Here is a 20,530-nt window from a genome sequence, read left to right as displayed (position 1 = left end):
TTCTATACCATCCAAAGGATCGGTATTTATCCTCTAGTTAGCACCTGGGGGAGGGGACCCCTCTCCAGACACTCGGCAAACTATACCCAGAATTCTGTCGTTGCATCGACCGTTTTCCTCTTTCGTCAGCAGCAGCAGCTTTTATAATGTACATGCGTAGCGACACGACCGGGACGTTACAATTTCCGGTCTTTGATACACATAACGTATATCTCATCATTTGATCGCGCATGGCCACTAACCTTTCGGTCTACCTGTTTGAACATTATTATTCAGATTATTCGTTTTTATTTATTTTTGTTTCTAGAAACAGTTGTCTGTTATCTGTCTCAACAGGTTCGCTGCCTCCTGATGAGACCGCAAGAATTACTCATATTGAAACCCAAAGACTGCAGAGTATAATTTTTCGAAAGTCGAAGACTTTGGAGTTCGCGAAGGGTCCAAGATATTCTGAAAAATATAATAAATGAATCGCCAGAAAATTGTCGGGCAACAAATATACATGTTAAATACAACAAGGGCGTTGGTCATGAGAGAATTGCGTAAGGTGTAATATCAAAACGTCTTGCGTGCGCTATATTCTTTTGTCTTGACGGTACGGCGCCATCGTGCAAAAACAATGAAGTTGGTATAAGCGCACACCTCCCGCCATTGAAATTTATGCTGATTTTTAAGTTCTCTGTCGTCATACAGCACGCATTTCAAACAAATGAAATAGCGATTGTTACTAGATTTATGCAGAATTCTGGGCGCCCGAAGATCATAATTTATAAACGCGCGCGATAATCCGGGTTTCAACTCTTCAGGCGTCGCGTCGACCATACCGTGCCACCCCGTTTAAACAACTTCTCAAAGCTCAATGATCGGTTCAAATATTTGTATCATTCGATGTTTTTATCCTTTTTTCTCTCTTTTGTTTTTTATATACCTTTTTTTCATTATGACTGTACTTTTTTTTTCGTGTAAAAGGCTTCGTGCCGGAGTGCGTGTTTCAAAGCTCGCTTATATACTCATATATGTATAAATAAATAGTTACAACTGAGTGGAATATTTTCTCACAGTTCTTAATTATCGTTTGTAAACGTGCATACGCGATAAGTATACATATAAGAGATACTGCAGGTGGTGATTGTAACATGTTGCTTTATTTTATTACTACTGTGTACTGTTACTTTGCTCCCTGCGGAGTCTTTGCTGGAGGATTTGTAGGAAGATTGACGTCATTCGGGCAATGTCGATGTACGACAATCAGAGCGCAGATTTTTCTCCATATACTCTATTCAAAAAATACTATATTATTTTCAAATAAATAACGATAATAATAAAAACCAATAGGTAATTATTGCCGCGTTTATGTTTTTTTCAATTTTCTTTTTCGAATATAGAATGTTTCCGGAGTAAAAGACCCGATATAATAGCCTGTTGTTGGGTCAGACATATTACACAAGCTAGTTTCGCTCTCTTAATTATTCGTGTCTTTTTTACAATTTGGCTACTTGTTGATCGTCTCGGTTTGTGAATTCGTTAAAAAGAAAGCAGTCTGTTTGGTTTTTCGCTCGCAAAACTAACCGTCCGGTATAATTTTGTAAAAATTCGTATAAGATAGTTCATACGTATTAAACATGTACGATGTCAAAAATGGTCGACTCATTTCACATTCTATATCGCCAGAGTTGCGAACGTTAAAATCTTATGTACACAATTAAAAAAAAAATAAATAAATAAATAAATACATGCATAGAAATATGTATGCACGTATGTGTGTAGAAAAGAGAATAGTAAAAACATGATAATCGGCATTAGCAGCATTGCCAAAAACAAGACTTTTGGTTCGACGAATGTAAGATTGCCAAAAAAAATCTTAATCTTTCGGCACAGTTCGCAAAATTTATATGGCGCCTTAAAGCGGGCTGTATATTTGACGTCACATCGTTTATATGTTTTTATCTCATTCTGGCGATTTGTTTAGCTACTTTAGCAAATATTTGCCACGGTGTAAATCAACTCGACAACTAGTATACCTATCTATGCATATGTATATCTCTCTACATACATATATAATTTTTTTTAAATGTACGCCCGTTTTTTATTTTTACTTGTTTTTTTTTTTTTAATCTATCGTGATTAATGATCAATAATTACTTAGATACATAAATTTTCATAATTTCTCTTAGTTACAATTGGAATCCGCGACGTGGAAAAATTATTTCATTATCTGTACACGCATATGTGTACGATCTCCATATTATTATCTTATCAAAAACCGTGACGGTAGTAATCATGAGAGAATAATGTGAAAAATTGATTTAAAATTACCAATAAACAATGGGAGACAAAAACAAAACCATAAACGATCACTGGCGATTAAGGGATATTCGTGCGCATCGCATAGTATATAGTGTCTATAGGTGGATGAAACAACACGGACAAGCGTAATACGTAACAACGTATGGGAATAAAATATATTTATACAGATATAGGTATAATATGTCACACTGGTTCAATGTGTTTTTCTGCACGATACAATCCGGATTATACCTATATCCATACTTATAATTCGTATCCATTACTTATGCTTGCAGGTGTACATCATATAAATACACGCTATATCTATATAAATTTTATTGTATATAAGGTACAGCCCGGATCCAACTTTCAAGAAGATCTTGTTTTCATTCTAAAGCTTCATATACCGCGTCTCGTTCGTCTCACTCTGCAACACGCTTTAAACGTTTCTTGACGTCAAGAAGAAGCGGCCATGACGCGTTCTCGCGTATATGTTACGCTAAACCGATCGGATGAAATTAGAATTTTTTCCATATCTTTGAAATCGGATCGGAAATAAATACAGAAGCAGAAATATAAATAAATGAAGAATAATGTAAAAAAACAAAACCAACAATGCATGAATAACTTGTTAGCCTCAACCTAGATATCGGTAATTTTTAGGAAACTCCTTGGGAATTTTTTTTCTAATGATAGTAAATTATAATATCGCGTTTACGATACTGAGGAAGGCCTCGTTCTATGGGTTATGAAAAGTAAAAACTCAACACGACTTTTTCGGGGAAAAAAAACCGTTTCTTAATCAATTAATTAAGAGCGACGAATGTAACCAGAGTACAAACCGCACCCTTTCCGAATTTCTCTCTCCGCCATTTTGGACCGCGTTATAGCGTAGGTATTACTTGGCAGTGTTTTAGCTGCACTGTTTCATTTTTGGATAATATCAATCGAAATGCATGAATTTCGAGTTATTGCTGACTGATAAGTTTGTTGATTATATTAATATGGAGTCACAGCACCGAGTCATTCGTTGTCGATGTCCATTGGAGGACGTGAGCCTTATAACACGGTCCGGCCCACATCGTTAATAATTAATTAAAGAATAATTCTGCATTCAAATTTATACCGTCCGATGTCAACGCCGATCGATCGCGATGACACTTTTGTCAGATATATAATTTAACAAGCGTCATCAGTGACTTTGGATTTTGCATAAAAATTCACTAGATTAAAAATATATTACTTCGCCAACATCAAATGTATGATAAGTTATTTCATCGGGTGGGTACGACGTATAGTATACGTACCTATATACATACCATGTACGCATACCATATCTATATACGGTTTACCGATCGTTCGAAAATTCTAAGCAAGGAACCCCGTATAATGCGAAGAGAAAATGTATTCGAATTTATACACAAAACTTTGTCGTTTCTTTTTCGGGTTTTTTTTTTGTTTTTCTTCCCCGTTCTGGTAAAATAAATTCAACTGTGATTTTGTAGATCGTTGTCTTTTACAACTTGAAGAAGACGAGGGTAGAATTCGTAGAAAAAACAGGTAACAAAAAATATCTGAAGTTTCTAATCGGTATAAAGAAAAGAGGAGAAGGGAAAAAAGCGACCTTTGAAATCATACAAGAGAAGAGATAATCGAGAACTTTTTTTTGTAATAATACATCTAAATTGTCAAGCATATAATATGCGTTGTCCATACAACATTGATCATCTCGTTAGATATTTATGGTGGATTTACATTTTAAGCGAAGGGTTTTTTTTCTTCTTTTTCTCGTATTCGCACGATACTTTATATTCTCTATAGATTGTATAATTACCTTCTTACTTTTTACCTACAACTAAAAACTTTGCAATAAAGATTAAATCATCTTTTTGCCGGATCATTCTTCATCTCATAGATAAGAGTTGACATTATGAAAGAGGCATTTGCGATTAGTTGAATCTTTGTAAATAATTTTTTCGCGAATTTCACGGGTTCTTAAAGTTAATGTGAAAATTTTTTTAGGATGACAAATTCAATGTCCCATGAAGATTGAGATTTCTTGTTCAATGCACTCCGCGATATATTCGTGACAAAGACGTTTGCATGAAAAGGTGATGATTATCGATCATCTTTTTCAAGCGAATTTCATGAGATCTATTTCGAACGCTCTGATCTGAATGGGTGTAATTATTCTCAAAAAACTATTATTATACTCTTCAGTAACTCAATATATACCCTTATTATGTCATGTGAATTATAATTTTTTTTATTTTAACATACGACGCATTGCAAAATTCATATTTATCATTACTTATTTATGTTATTGAAGTGAAATTTCGTTCAGGCTTATATAAGAAATCATTAAAACCTTGGAACTGACAAACGTTATAACGTTATGATAATGGGTCAATTAATATCCCAAAGCATAATCAATATATTTATACATCAACGAAAAATCTTTAATTATTTATTCCCATATTATATATTGCAGTTATACATAAAATCGAAATATAATTTCTCTTTACTTCGTTTTACATTACTCTTCATTTGCATAGGACGGAAAAATAATGAAAAAAGTAAGTGAAAATAATAAATAAGAAGATACAGGATATTGTCACACAATGATATTTGCACTCCAATTGCTTATATCATAGATATATCGAACCATTAGCTACACACATTTGTGGTGACTACTTAGAATTAACCGCTAAACTTCTAATCCATACTATTTCTTTGTTTTTTACTTAAAATGTTTTTCCCGGGAAATTATCTTGGTGTCTCTTCTGTATAAGGGCTTTCGTAGAATTTGCCGTAATACATATATACATACATTTCCGTCGCGTATTATATTATAGTCCTTATCAACCCGCAAACGTTTGCGTCATTAAATCACGTGTTTTCCAAAGTTTCTTCGGGATTCTTGTGTGTTATACACATTCAGCTTTGTTCCTGAAACATCGGTCGTATTTCTCCCTTCTTTCTTTCGGTTTTTTAAATATTTTTATTTTATCAATTCATTTCTTAACGGTTTCGATATAATGACAACTTGACCTTCGACGACACATCGTACGAGAATTACCGTTAAAAATCGAGCAACGCGATATCGCGCTTTTTCAACGATCATGTTTCATTTATAAGTATATACATATTTTTTTTTTTTATCAGACACATTTATGATATACGTCACGTGGAATCATTTTACAACCGATTAAGGGCGATGACTGTTCACCGATCTGCAACGCTCGTATAATGTATGCCGATCCAACTATTGTGTGTATAAATCCTTCATACATACGTATAACTTGTGTATTGTATACACGTGTATGTCTGATCAAAATTAATTACAGCAAATAACGTATGAAGTAATTAGTTTCGTCGTAATAATTAGATGTCGAAAAATCGAAGTACACCTACATTATAGGTAAGTGTACTTGCATGTCTGGATGAGAATGATTGATCGCTGCAGACGATATTAATGCCGATTCAAATATTATAATAAGAGCTTGTTCTGAACGCGATTTGATTCATATTAATGGTTGTGGGATATAATGGATGTTGTCGATTAGTAAAAATATAGGTTCGTACAGATATCATTTAATTGAATCTATACAATTCCTGTATATCTTACATGTAGGAACTTCTGATGAAAATATTGCATTACTATAACATCGGACTATGATGATAATTGTGTAAAAGTTTCATAACATCCAATTGCTGTTCAATTTGTAGCTACAGATAATGCAATGGCAATAAAAGAAAGAAGGGAGAAAAAAAATTCACATCATTCAACAATATTCTGCGGTGAAAATTTACCGAGGAAGATATTACGGGCATGCAGGACGTTAATTGTTCAGAATCGGACAAACTCAATAACGATTGTTTTTATCGTAATTGAATATACATGGCGCGGATTGCGTGTAATATGATTCATGAAAAAACCTGCTTCATTCCTTGGTCGCAAAATACACACTGTATGTACGTATAAATGATGTATCCAACCGAGATCCGTTTACTACCGATATACATGATATGATAAAGAATCAATATTTGTTACGAATTTTCCAGTATTTCACTAAACCTACATTATATACTGCACGTATATATTTAACGAACAAAAGTAAACCGTGTGTATGATAAAAGAAAAAAAAATTACTCGAAAATTTTTCACCGTATCTTCACACCTTTGTTCCAGGAAAATCGACAGTCATCCGTACAAACCGATTTTCACTATCCTATTATTGCGGAATGAATAGGGTACTAAAAATTTTAAGTGAAACATTTTTCCCCGCTCATATAGGTGTATGAGGTACACATACGCGAATAAACATTTATAGCGATTTTTGCAACATGAGACATCACAACTATATTTAGCATTCGTCATATTTGACTTTTATCATTTTACAACATAATATATGGTTATATATTATCCAGTTTTATCATTCTAGTAACCCTTAATGTTACTTCTTTTTTTCATTTATGAATCAGCGAAAATTCATCAGAATTGGCTAAAACGAACCACGTGTCTACGATTATATATTTTATGTTCGTGAATCATTCGTAATGTCGCAGATTCTAAGCACATCGGTTTGGTTTTTTTTTTTCCTCCCTTGTATTTCGCGACGTCGTAGAATCGTTACCCATTATGCATTCCTCCCTCTCTCTATCTTTCTCTCTGCAAAGTACGTTTTATAAATTATTATAAACTTTTTTCTTTTGATTTTGCCTACGTGCATTGTTTATAGGTATATTTCTTACCTGTATCATATTCACGTTGCTTTGGATTCATGGACGTACGTACATTATAGCGTACACCAGGGTACGGCGTTGCGAGATAAACTTCGCAAGAAATCTGCGTGCCCGAGTCAAAGGAGAAATAAACTAAAATCGTCAATTGACGCACGTGCTGGCCTACAACTGCAGACAAGTAAAGAGAGATACATATATATATATATATATATTCAAAGTGACATGTATATATGTATAAAGACAAACCCAGCTGGGATAATGGTATTCGCCCATAACTCAATCTACCTATTTATTTGTTGATTTATCTCTATGCGCATTCAAGTTGTATATATAAAATACAATTATACACCTTTATATTTGTAGTTTTATAGCGTCCACATACATATAATGGCGCGCGGGTAATCCAACAAATCTAATAAGTATGTTGACAACTGTCAATCGATTCGCATACACATAACATTATAACATGGAGGGGTTTATAGATCTACGCATGTGATTAAACTTGAGAACACCGAAGAATTTCTTCTGTAAACAAGGAGTTAAACACGATCGCGGTAAAGGGCATCATCGAAACGCTTCAAGAATTAATCATTGTAGAAATATTGTATTATGTGGATGCGGGTAAATAAGAAAAAAATTAAATATCCATACCTTTATTGCCGCAGAGAAATGGTACATACTTATAGTGACGTTGGAACAGGCGGATGTTGGTGGTTCAGTTGCGTACCAAAATTATCTAACCACATTGCAATATATTTATAATTTACACAACATTGATATAGAGAGGCGTTATCGAGAATGAAATCCGGCGATATACAATATCTCACATGGGTATGTGTAATAATTTGAAGACAGTCGCATGACAAATCAGACTTAAAGAATCGCGTGAGTAATGTGGTATTATACTGTAAGATTTATCGTACACGTCATTTGAGTTGATCAGCGTTGATTCGAAAATAAAAAAATGAAGAATTGTTACAAAGACAAAAAAGAAAAAGAAATTAAATAATTATTGTATGGATGTAATAAAGTTACGAGCGTACATACACCTATCTTAATTCCACGGAATTAAGATCGCGGGAGGATTCGCGTTGATGAGCAACCGACAATGACACCGGGGTGAATCATAGATATAATATTTATGCATTTATGTACACATGGATATTCATTGATTTTAAACATGCGTAGGCTTTGCTCGTTTGCAGTTTTGCGACGGTGAGCAATTGCGTTAAGTTGTACTTGTTAACACTTTCATTTTTATTTTACATCGATGCGTTCGGACATTAAACTTCTTCAATTTCTTTCGAATCGTCATCATCTTTGCGGCTGTAGGATGAAAGACCAGAAACATTTCCGCAATCACCTCGACGCAGCGTGGTCACGAGGATTATATAGACTCGGAAACATGATCGTTCGTTGTACCGCAAGCGATAAGAATTATATTATGTTTTTTTTTTATAATGTACGTAGACAACGTGAAAATACACCTTGATCGCAACGTACGTACTCTGATATGATATGCATAATGTATGTATATTAGGTGCAACGGAGGGTTAGTTGAACCGGATAAATTGTTTTGATTAAGTGCTTTGCTTACGATTTTATGATTGCCAATTTCATTTGACAGGGAGTTCGATCTCGTGACATTGTTTAAAAATGTAAATTATCGAGACCAACGCTAAGTTTTCACATGCAGTTGGAATAAGCGGATCTTCTCATGAATAAAGATTCGCATAATATACTTGTATATATTCGCATTCGAATTCTATATTTGGCATGATGTGTGTTCGCGAACTTGAAATTTCACCGTGTCTTCTCCTTGACTAATGTAAATTGTTTTTTTTTTTTTTTTACGAACATGTTGCATCGCAGTGCAAAGTTTATGCTAGGAAAATCTTCCGTTTATCTTAACAATATATCGATCGATGATAAATCGTCGTTAATAGACTCTCCAATTGATCTTAGAGTCAATGCCCCCCCTGAACATGGTCAACAAGGATTTCTCAACTTCGGTTTTATCCTTGACCTTCAACCCCTGTGATCCATGAGCCACGAGACAGCCAATTAATTAAGCTACGGCGAAACGGGGCACGTTTCTCATGGTTCTTTTCTCCATTGACGCAACAACCGCGGACAAACCGCAGATATTGGTCGACCGTTCCGGGGGACCCTCTCATAGAAGTCAAAGAGGAAGCTCTCGTTAAATCTGGCAGCAATTTCTCGTTGCGTAAAAACCAGTTATCGTCCTTACCTATAGAAGGATAATCAAAAGCTAGTTCATATCAATAAAAATACGGTGTCTGAAAAGTGATTAGAACAATTTTCTCTACACGGGTCTTAATGTTTAAGAACTATTTTATCATAGGTATACAGTCCAAATAAGCATCACGTACTTGATCGAAACTAGGCCTTTTAAATTAAACAATTTATTGTTAGCACAGCGGGTAGTCTGAATAATAATTTATTTGAAGGATGATCAATTTCCATATGGTCAATGGTAGCCAAAACTTAAGCGTAAATGGATGTAATCTCAGGCCTTGGATCGTCAACGTTCTAATACACCATTCATAAACGGAACATTGAACATCCAGGAGTACATCAGATCATACATTTATCATAACCGTCTCGAGTAGGTCGGAAAGTAATTGATTCCGACCCATTTCATGTCATCGGAGAGGTTCTACAGATTGAAAAATAGAGAGAGAGAGAGAGAAAAGGGCGTACGGGCGTTATCGTTCCCGCGGGAGTCGAGAATTTTTTGAACGTGCGCGTGAACAGCGATAAAATGACGGTCGCGTTATCGATACCGCGATATCGACGCACCAACAGGACGCCGGTTCTCACTTCCCAGTTTCATCTTGTTGTTACCATCATCTCTTCGTGTAGACGAAGAAAACCTGAGTTAGTGGTTGTTGCACAGTAGAACCAGTCGCAGGATCTAGTCGTAGGTTGCGTGCAGCCCGGCGGCCATCGTCGAATATTAGCTATATCGCAGGTATATCCCATGTAACGATTTCTACGTACGTAAACCGAGCTGCGGCTTAAAACCTACCGACACCACTACCGACCGACCAGTATCGACACAACTACACCACTACCAAGCTCGTTATAATCGACACTAACACCGTCGTGGCTTAGTATTATAACCAAGAGCCGCCGCAATGAGGTTAGTTCGAAAGGCAAAGGCGCCAAGCCTTCAGTAGTAATCCGATGGCAGAGAGGGTATGTCGTACTTGACGTACTGCGAATAAAACTACGATAAACTATGTCAAATGTTGTTGAAAACACAACGATTCTTTGAAGAGTTCTCTTAGCGAACGTACCTTCGTTTATCAATTGTAATAATTTTATATTTTATCGCAAAGTGAGTGGAAATACCGAGTGTTGAAAATATTCGTTATCTGTTAGCCGTTTGTTTGTTTGATTTTTTTTTTCTCTTCTCTATCATTCGTCATCCACCGTGATTGAACTGATATTAAAATATTATATCGGAGTATACAATGTCAAGTAGCGTGTGTCATGCACCGCTACCAGCACGAATGGAAGCGTTTACCACGAGGTTGTGTCTTCGGGCTGTTGACCAGTATGAACGACTACTTCAAGCACACTTTAACAAGGTAGGTCATATCCTGAAAAAAATTTATATCAATGACCCGCGAACGACCACATAACGCACCATGCTTTTACTCACGTCACATACCAACCGCCGTGAACCTCTGTTTTTGCGACACGTGTTGAATCACAGTTAGAACCCTTCTGTTGACGCCCTCACTGACCCATGTAAATAAGCATGTTTTGAAAAACGAATATTTCTGTTTACATGCGTGCACACCCGACGACGAGTTTCGAATATTTCAGCCATCTCCGCGCCTACATTTTTTTCAATTATAATCGTACACGACTACGTAGTAGCTTCTAGAAATCAGAATTCCCGCATATATCCGGTATGACTTCTCCATACGCGTATGAAACCACGAGGATGATCTATGGATGTCACACAGGAGTCTAGGTATGCAGAGAAATTTATTTCATCATCCAGAAGGATGTGCACAGATTTTACGAAGCATATTCCGCGTAGGTAATTTAAAGTTTCTGATCGTGTTGCATCAACCTTGGTACGAACCATTGGATCGATAAAGTGTTAATTAAATTTCCATAAATGTATGTATTTTCAAAGATGTTTTTCTTAGTTTATTTGTTGACGCATTCTCTCTTTTTTTATTTTATTTTTTTTTTATTTTGATATTTCAATACATAAAAGACCCGCTACCGATCAACCGAACCCCGTGCGATGATACGAGGTTGACGTTAATTAGAAAAGTTAACAGATTAACAGCTGAATTTTGCTGTTGTTGGTCCTCTTACGTCTTCGTATATTTTTTCTCCCATTAATACGGAATATATTCCTTGTTCAACCGATTTAGAACCTGGAGCTTGACGATTTCGACCGAATGTTCGGTGTGTTCCAGGCAACGGCATTCCTTTGATCTGAAATTAGAATAAATTTTAATTAATGAAACACATACGAAGTCTTTGGTACTCGATGATTATGAAAAACTATGTTGATGATTCTCTTGCAATTCCACGGCTAATGAAAATTCGTTTCTATCAATTGTTCGTTCCGCCAGGTTCGACGCGATACCTCAATTGGGCTCAACGAATCGAAATCTCATTCTTCCCTCTTATTCGCGATCGTTGGTATAGGTATACATATAATAACACGGTTGCGTATTCGGTGACATTTCGAGGTGAGAATAATGTTTCTCGAGTTGTATAAGGTTTACCTATGTTTCGTCGTATACGTGTACGCGTACATGTGACCTTTGGTATAAATTATTTATCAATTTAAAATTGAAGAATACGGAATTCGAAAGGGGGGAAAAAAAAAAAAAATGAAACGATTCGCGGTAACGCGTCATTGCAGTGAGACAACTTTTCGAAGCGACGCCGGTCATCACGCGATGCGATCTCATTATGTCCGATGAAAACCGTGATTCACTACTTTACCGCGACTTTACGGTATCTAATATGTAACGTGATTCTGCACCCGTAAAGTTGCTGCAGAATTAACGGAACAGTAAGTACCATGTACGCACTCGCTCGTGACCTCGTAAATTCTACACTATCCATTTCCATGATCTACTGGTTTCTCAACCCGACGCGCGTCGTCCGGATGGATGCATGGAAAATCCTTATCTTCACCGGGGAAATGAGGTCATGCCGTAATAACCGAACGGTTCAACCTTCTTTCTTCCACCATTTCACCTTTTTTTTTTTTCTCTCTTCTCTCATCTTCAGCCCACATTTCCACGATTTGTAACGCTCTTCGATTTCTACCTAAAAAAGAAAACCAGTCGGTGTAAAACTACCATTGAATGAATATCAAAAATGATACAGCTGGTATCAGACAAATAACCACCTGGATTCTGTCGTTACGTCCGCCCGCATTTCTTTTAATTTTTTTCGTATACGTAGACGATATCCGGTTATCGCTACAGGTGTACGTACGTACGTACCTATACAACGACGACGATGCTGCCGAGGTATAAATTTTTTATATACGAATTGATGTTCAAAATTTTCAACATCGTCACCGGCGATGAGTCGAATGCATTGAATGTTGAAACATTTTAAAAATGGTTGCTTCTCGAAACGATTCCAGAGTGTCTGCTGGCATTCTCATCTTCTCGCAATTATTCGGTATAGTTTTTTATTTTTTGTTATTTCATTTTTGAGTGTTCAACCGCACGTACGTACGACAACTTCTTCACGTATGATATAAGAAAATAAAATTACGCATATTCTTAACGAGCTTGGATTCGGTTTATAAATAGTTTTTTTTTTCGTTTTAATTGATCAACGAGTTTTACTTTTGAATTAGATAAACAAGAATATGAAGTTCAACATTTTGAGTAAAAATACAAATTTCGAGTCTCTATATACTTTATAATCGTGTAGCTATAATAATATAACAAGGTGAATCTAATCCAGCGGAAAAATTTCCCTATCATATTTACGTCAATCTTCTATTTTACATTAATCGTTAGTATAAGCACCTCGGTAAGCACACTAATCGGCAGCTGCAGCTGCAATACAAGTTCAGAATAGAAAATGCGTCGTATCGCATACCGGCCCCTACTTAATTTCCTCTAAAAAAAATAATTTTCCACCAGGTATACACCACGTTTAGGAAAAAATCCGAAGACAAAAAAAAAAAAACAAGTCAATAATCTCAGGCCATTTATGAATCCTAATATCGTATGGAAGTAATAGTTATCGACTTTTTTATCGAATATACCAACTCAGGAAGAAGAAAAATAAAAGAAATTTTTTAAAACCCTGGGAGCGATGACGTTAATTCCTGCTGTGATTAATGTTTTTATAAGTAGGTGTATCTTGTACACATAGCTGATTATCATTAATCATCTGGTCGGAACTGTTTCTCAAAATGTAATCGAATCGTTCCAGGCGAATTTAATCAAAAGCGGTTGTCTCAATTATTTAATTGATTCTCTTTTTTCTTTTTTTTTTTTTTTTCGTTCTTCCAATATTCTCTGCATATGAAAATAGGAAGAGTTAGTTGGTTGATTGAAATATAAAACATTGATAATCATAATACTGTGGTTGTGCTAACGAAAGGTATATGAATATAATAATCCGTCGATTCCGCAGCTGTACATCATCTGTACACCACTACCACGATATAATGACGATGAAGTTATATAATTGAAAAATGATGCGATAAGATTAAAGATAATTTTTATTCCTACGCGAAATTAATTTCTACAGATAGCAGGCCGAATGAACCGCACGTCCGACGTGCATGTAATAGGATCATACCACGTCCATGGGGTGATCGTAAGTTGAAAAAACTGCGAACCCAGAAGAAGGAAAAGAAATTTGCGAAAGAATTAGAAAATTTCCCTTCGCTCGCGAACATGATTTTACACATTGATATTAAAATTAACATCTTACATGTAAATTTACTTTTATTTTATCACTGGCAAGTGGTGTGCAGAAAATTTCTTTGATTTTATCGCGCGGCCCGGCCGTTATACCTGTACATTGCCTATCGTTGCACCGTGTTAAAAATTTACTACCGTATCGAATAATTTGAAATTCGATTAACGCATTAAGTTTTTATTCGTCCTATACACAATTGTTACCGCGGTAAACATAAACTGTGATTGGTTCGGAGAAACGATTATTATTTATCCGTCGGATGTCATTCCGAAACGAGCTTTGTTCGGTTCTATTGAACGTATACCACCACGCACTGCAATGCACATATGTGCACCTCATATTGATCTATAGCCTCTCCGAGTCCGAAAAAAGAAATATATATGATGTATTTAATATTTTCCGTTCGATCTGCATAATCCATATCATCTGTGCGCGAATAAAATCATTAAACTTCTTTTTCCATCTCTCTTTTTTTCCAAATATTCACCGCGTCTTTGCTCCATCATGTTCATCAAATGGTCTGAAGTTATGAACAGCGGTTGAAAACAAATCATGACACGATATCGTGAGAGGACTTTTTAGTTTCTTAAAAATCAGAGGCGAAAGATTTGAGTCGAATAAAATCGAAGATATTATTGGACGCAATCTGGTTGCGGATAATCTTGTCGAGATTTTCGATAAAATATCAGTCAGTAAAATATAAAATATATGTAATAATATTTTTAAAACTGAAAATTATTTTATCACGTCGGTTGACGTAAATTATACACGTATATATGTATATCCTTCATGTCGCGATTTCGTATCGTTAAATATTTACTACTATTACGTATACATGTACCTATGTAGGTAGGTATAACGTCTATGCACTCCACATAGGAGGTCTTAAATAAATATTCGCAAAGGACAAACATTTACCGATGCCCCTGATTGTATAAAAATTACCGGACGTTGTCGATTCTTTGGTTTGTTTTTTTTTTTCTGTAATTTTTTTTAATTTTTATTACTATCGGTACGCGATTTCCATTCAAAATTATTTTGTAAATATAGATCTACGCGATATTTATGTGCATACCTATAGTTACGATCAGGAATGAATTACGGTTGTTGACTCCGATTGTTTTTCAGGACCTGATAGTAACTGTGATATATGTATATATATGTATGTATATGTGTACGTTATAAACCCATCGCAAGGCTGTCAACCGTGAGGTTACACTAGTAGATTTCGTGTGCAGAAAATACAAATGCGTCTAAGTAATATTGTTGTTATAAATTATACGATATGTGCCGATGGGTTTGTAAAAATAAAACTGCGATTCGCTTTACAATTATTATATATTACCCCTTCGTTCACGTGTTTTGACTTTCAAATATACGCACATTGGTATAGTGTATACGCATAGCATACATACACGTTCATATCAATTCTATCAAGCTGTGTTCGTTTTCGTTGACTCTCTTTGTTTCCCTTTCTCAATTAATTTTTTCCTATTCCTAACTAATTTTTTACTTGCTATACCAAAAAAAAGCCTTTTTTATCTCATGCCTACACCGTAGATAATATATCCCATACATAACTTGTTGAAATGATTGATATATATAATATTCATTTATGTGTGAGCTATCCATATATATGTAAAATTTGCATATATGAGATTAAATTGATACATATCGTTGTTAGATTTGATCACCCTTATGAGAATTTTTATTTTCTTTAATCATCGCTTGTATAAAATATATAATTGTAATCAAATTCGCAGGTGTATCATGTATTATACATATGTATACATGATGTATGTAAAAATTGATGAATTCGTATCAGATAAATATATATATATAATGTGTATATATTTGATCATGCAAGTTTGAAATCTTCCTTATTAGAGAATGAATGTAACATACATATATGTATGTAAGGATTTGTTTGTCCGAAATTGTCAGGCGGATTCCTGCAGGTCTAGCAATAACCAAACTGCTGCCGCGCCATTAAGATTTTAGCTTGCAGGACGCAGCCAATATCGTTCTAACTACGCAATTTATAAGCATGTCTCGCCTCGTTAATAACCCTGTACTGACTGTGGTTCATCCTACGATATATAGTGTATTTGCTAACTATATACGTGCACATATAAATCAACCGTCAATGGTTTTTTATATAAGCGATTCTCATACTATACGGGTGACGTTATTGTAAGTTCAGGGATTTTCCGAATTTGCGATATATATTGTGCATATAGTTTCCTGGTATATATGTACGTACGTACGTACGTACATATCGTTTGTTCTTATAAATTACATCGTATAAGTACTTCGGATCACTCGTGCAACCGATTTTGAATTATTCATTCATTCGATCTTCTTCCTTCTACATCATTCGTAAATATTATACGTAAATTGAAGGAGAGGGGGGAACTGAGCGAGTAACATATCACAGAAACCTTCGTAATTTTGTCACCTGCACTATTATAATTTCAGTGACGGAATTTTCTTCTTTTTTTTCATCTACTGTAATTCATCATTTCACTGATACAATTACAGAATATACACATATATATATATATGTATCTATTTTTATAAATGATGAAAAAATTTACACATATGCATAAAAAGAAAGAAAAAATCAGATAATGAAATATCTCGGTGTGCGAATTATGCTTTTGTATTGTATACGGTATCGTACCTACATACACTGTATATATTATTGCGAGATAGCGTAATCGAAATTATAATCGCGATTTGATTCATTCGTGTAAGTAAATGTGTTGTTTGTTTTAAAGGTTATTATTGGCAATGAACACGTTCTGATTATTATAATACCTTGCGAGCGGTATCTCGTATACAGGGAGAGTATTGAGACCGGATCGATTCTATATTGAGTAAATTTTTTACATTTCTATATAAATTATACGTTCGAATAATGTTTTATTCAACCTGAGAGAAAAAGCAGGCAAGGATCCGATTTTCTTCATACCACTTCGTAACGTGCTTGCAATGTAGAAATAAAAAAGCAATGTAAATTGTTGCTATTATTGTTGAAAATAACAGAAATAAAATGCCTGAGAAAAAGTGGTACAATCATTACGGTATTATACATCCGTAAAATGCGTTTTTTATATGACGTGAAATCAAGTTGAAGCCTTGTACACATATCGATTCGAATTTTTGTCCAGAAATTCTATCAGATATAATACGTGATTTTATGAGGAAAAAAAAAATTTAGAAAAAAGCTTAAAAAACTGAAAAATTCCACAGATCTTTTGATATTTCAATGTTAATTCGAGTCTGAATGCGGTACAAAAACGAAAATGTAGTTTTTACAATGTTCTGTATAATAAAAGTCAGTATACGATCAATGTATGATTAATTTGATTTAGTATTTTATCGATCTATAAAAAAAAAAAAAAAAAAATCGTTAACCCAATTTTATCATTCAATCACGACTCCACGCTCGTTGACACACTTGCCGTTGCTCTTTTACGCTAGCGATACGGCGGAAAAGAGAAAAAAGATAATAAACTCTAGAGACCATACCTGGTATAGAAAATCTCGTTCAGAGATCTCGTGAGTTTCTTTTTTGCTCAGTTTTTGTCCCCCTTTTTCCATTTTTTCTTTTTCAATTTATCATTATTCTCTAATATTTCATCAGTGATCACGAGCGCGAGGTATCTAGAGAGATTTGTATCTTTCTGCGAGATACGAGATATCGCGACGTTATATTCATACCGGTATTCTGAAATGTCGTTTCGATAAACGTTTTATTTTATCAAAATTCATTACCGTGAAGTTATACGGAGTACCTATTTTATGCGCGAATATCAATTAGTTTTTTTCCTCCTTGTAATATAAAATAAAGCACATTCGTAAACTCTTATGCAGGGAACGTTTCGTCACGCCCACTTGGTCGATTATACAATCACACTGATCACAGAAATTTTTTTCTATTTTATTCTACTTTACTTTTATCTTTGGAATCTTTCACTTTTGTTTTAATGTTTGTTGTTGCTGTATTATCTATAGTTATTTCATCGTTATACCTGCAGCTAATTACGTCGTTACGTTGAAACGTAGGTAGGTGGATGGTGGTAGAGGGAAGCTTCCCAGATAGGTATACTCGTGTTTTTAATTTCGTGAAAAATTTAAACAAATATGAAAGAGCAGCGAATGGAAGCGGGGATTTACTTAGAGATATAATGGGCTTTAGATAACGACAATAGAGCGCTGTAGATAAATAAACGAAACGACATGGAAGCTGGCTTCGTTTGAGAGATTCTTCTTACGCACTTTGTTGAGTTGCGCCGCTACCGTCGACTCGCGTACGATCAATGATCGGTGATTCCTCTCTCTTTTTTTTTCTCGTAAACTAGTTATAATATTGAATTGTGTACACGTGGTTTTTCCATACCCGTTAATTTTAGAGTGAAAAAAAAACAATTATCGAACAGATAAATTGAAAATTTTTCATCCAAAAAGCAATGGTCCTCATCAAATACCTTCCTTCTCAAATCCTTACTCTATAATTTTACTAGTGCCACGCATTTCAAACTCTATTATATCATTCACATCTGTATTGGACGAGTTACGTCTCATTGGCGAGTCGATTTTTTTTTCTTTTTTTTTTTCTTTTTAATGAAAGGGGTAAAATTCACAATGATATATACATGCATAAATAATTAAATAAAAATCAATTGGATTGTGTTATTATGTATCGATTGCTACGTACAGTAATTTGAGTTGATTTTCTTAAGTATCATTTAGGATGCGAAAAATAATCCGATTATTAATGAGAATTTTTCTTTCTTTTTACAGCCCTCCAGTAAGGAGCAGCCACGTTTGAGGCATGGATCTTCATCGCCCAAGGAGCAGCGACGTCAAAGAGAAACGCCTGGATCTTATTCGGCTGTTAGTGCATTCCGACAATGGAGGAGAAGCACTTCCGTTGGTAATCGATCAGGTTCATCGGTCACAGGGTCTGGATCAGCGCACGCAAAACTTCCCAACGACCCAGCAACGGTACGAAGACTCGAACAATTTCCTCTTGTGCTTTCCGACACATCAATGCCAGATGAAGATTTATCCTTAAAATTTCTCGCCCTGGTACGTGAAATTGTTACGCACGGTTAAAAATCCCTACTCATTTTTTCCTCGACTGGTTTCACAAGCGCAAGAGTTAGAGAAACTTATTTTTTTTTCTTTTTTATCTATACTCATGATGCTCGTTTTTACTTACAGAATGCATTGGATTTGACTGCACCAGCTAGCGATATTCTTTTGAAAAATCGATTAAAATCGTGGTTCCAATTATCCGGACATCCCGATGGTTTCGCTCCAGCTGGCCCTGGAACGGTTTGGAAAAGGCGTACGGGAGGAGCAGAAAATACCGAGCGTATGGTTTACGAAGCGTTGAGCAAAGATGAGACAATGAGAGATTGCGTGCCCCGTTATTACCGAGAAGTTGAATACAAGGGCGATACCTTCATAGAACTTCAAGATTTACTGTTTGGATTTAACGATCCTCATGTAATGGATATAAAAATGGGAACTCGTACTTTCCTTGAGTCTGAAGTTTCGAAGACAACAGCTAGGCCTGATCTTTATCAGAAGATGGTTGCGGTCGATCCGGATGCTCCAACTATTCAGGAGCACGAAGAGAGGGCTGTTACAAAATTACGATACATGCAATTTAGAGAACAACAAAGTTCTACTTGTGATCACGGATTTCGAATTGAGGCTATGAAACTACCTGGTGGTCCGCCAATCACGGATTTGAAAAAAGTCAAATCTCACAGTGAGGTTCTTAGTACTATGGCCGGATTTCTAAAAGGACGCGAGAACACACGCCAAAAATTACTTGAACGCCTGAGAAACTTGAGAACCAAGTTCCAAGAATCAACCTACTTCCAAACCCACGAGGTAAATATAATATGTGTACATATTTATTCATATGTGACAGCAATATATTGTATCCTTGGGCTACTAGGTTTTGACGATAATGTGCCAATTAAAATTGGTACGAGATATCATTATCTAGTGATAAAATGATTGTTACCTTGAGTTATGCGTGTATTAATTTAAGTTTTTGTTTCTTTTTGGTTTTTTTAAGGTGATTGGTAGCAGCATTTTTATGATATATGATGAGGACAAGGTGGGAGTATGGCTTATAGACTTTGCCAAGACTTGTCAAGTCTCAGATGGTCGGAAACTAACTCATAGAGCAAAATGGGAGCAAGGAAATCATGAGGAAGGATTTCTCCTTGGTATGGACAATTTGATTTCAACCATCGAAGAAGTTGACATCTCTTAATGGATACACCTGCGCTTCGTTTGACTGACACACATTTATTTTTATTACATTAATTATATTACATTATAAATTATTGTCTAGCCATAGATGTACAGAAAGTTCTCTGGTCTGATTATTATATTAGCTCGTAAAATGCAATTATTTATAAAAAAAGATTTCTATAATAAATTACATTTGAATATTATCTTATCACAATGCTGTAATATATTCTTTCCATGATTTATTAGCATG

The 20,530-nt window shown here is 35.2% G+C and overlaps 2 protein-coding genes and 1 long non-coding RNA gene across 15 annotated transcripts; 1 reads left to right on the top strand and 2 right to left on the bottom strand.

Moving 5' to 3' along the window:
• Positions 1 to 4,740: 4,740 nt before the first annotated feature.
• LOC125500342 lies at positions 4,741 to 10,241 on the bottom strand. 2 transcript variants are annotated; one of them, XR_007277682.1, is made up of 3 exons: positions 7,684 to 9,560; positions 7,042 to 7,200; positions 4,741 to 6,958 (listed from the first exon to the last, which is right to left on the bottom strand). It is a non-coding gene; the product is annotated as an uncharacterized LOC125500342 (long non-coding RNA). The 2 variants fall into 2 exon arrangements; XR_007277681.1 differs by having other exon boundaries at positions 7,042 to 10,241.
• Positions 10,206 to 20,488, top strand: LOC105683371 (inositol-trisphosphate 3-kinase homolog). Of its 4 annotated transcripts, none has more exons than XM_012395909.3 (4): positions 10,206 to 10,649; positions 18,805 to 19,008; positions 19,228 to 19,908; positions 20,099 to 20,488. In XM_012395909.3, exons 1-4 carry the CDS (start codon positions 10,533 to 10,535, stop codon positions 20,297 to 20,299), a joined length of 1,203 nt encoding a protein of 400 aa, XP_012251332.1. In that variant the 5' UTR covers positions 10,206 to 10,532; the 3' UTR covers positions 20,300 to 20,488. The 4 variants fall into 4 exon arrangements, with proteins under 4 accessions (XP_012251332.1, XP_012251331.1, XP_012251333.1 ...); XM_012395908.3 differs by having other exon boundaries at positions 18,805 to 19,092; XM_012395910.3 differs by lacking the exon at positions 10,206 to 10,649 and adding an exon at positions 18,340 to 18,633 and having other exon boundaries at positions 18,805 to 19,092.
• On the bottom strand, positions 11,259 to 18,326 carry LOC125500341. 9 transcript variants are annotated; one of them, XM_048652928.1, is made up of 4 exons: positions 17,796 to 17,934; positions 17,530 to 17,728; positions 12,298 to 12,369; positions 11,279 to 11,520 (listed from the first exon to the last, which is right to left on the bottom strand). In XM_048652928.1, the coding sequence occupies exons 2-4, from the start codon at positions 17,599 to 17,601 to the stop codon at positions 11,362 to 11,364; spliced, it is 303 nt and encodes a 100-aa protein (XP_048508885.1). In that variant the 5' UTR covers positions 17,602 to 17,728; positions 17,796 to 17,934; the 3' UTR covers positions 11,279 to 11,361. The 9 variants fall into 9 exon arrangements, 3 of the variants coding, with proteins under 3 accessions (XP_048508886.1, XP_048508885.1, XP_048508887.1); XR_007277676.1 differs by having other exon boundaries at positions 11,280 to 11,520; positions 12,129 to 12,369; XM_048652929.1 differs by lacking the exons at positions 17,530 to 17,728; positions 17,796 to 17,934 and adding an exon at positions 18,033 to 18,326 and having other exon boundaries at positions 11,273 to 11,520; positions 12,040 to 12,369.
• Positions 20,489 to 20,530: the final 42 nt, after the last annotated feature.

Source organism: Athalia rosae, chromosome 3, assembly GCF_917208135.1.
Source record: "Athalia rosae chromosome 3, iyAthRosa1.1, whole genome shotgun sequence".
Taxonomy (NCBI): Eukaryota; Metazoa; Arthropoda; class Insecta; order Hymenoptera; family Athaliidae; genus Athalia; species Athalia rosae.
The sequence above is the reverse complement of the archived record's forward strand: the minus strand, read 5'-3'. Positions and strand labels throughout refer to the sequence as shown.

Excerpts from the sequence above, each read along its gene's own strand:
- LOC105683371 (XM_012395908.3), top strand. The coding sequence starts at position 10,533 with ATGTCAAGTAGCGTGTGTCATGCACCGCTACCAGCACGAATGGAAGCG. Across the intron at positions 10,650-18,804 it reads TTCAAGCACACTTTAACAAG|CCCTCCAGTAAGGAGCAGCC; the intron begins GTAGGTCATATC and ends TTCTTTTTACAG. Across the intron at positions 19,909-20,098 it reads CCTACTTCCAAACCCACGAG|GTGATTGGTAGCAGCATTTT; the intron begins GTAAATATAATA and ends GGTTTTTTTAAG.
- LOC125500341 (XM_048652928.1), bottom strand. The coding sequence starts at position 17,601 with ATGGAAAAAGGGGGACAAAAACTGAGCAAAAAAGAAACTCACGAGATC. Across the intron at positions 12,370-17,529 it reads AACGAGATTTTCTATACCAG|GTAGAAATCGAAGAGCGTTA; the intron begins GTATGGTCTCTA and ends TTTCTTTTTTAG. Across the intron at positions 11,521-12,297 it reads AAGAGAGAAAAAAAAAAAAG|ATCAAAGGAATGCCGTTGCC; the intron begins GTGAAATGGTGG and ends TTCTAATTTCAG.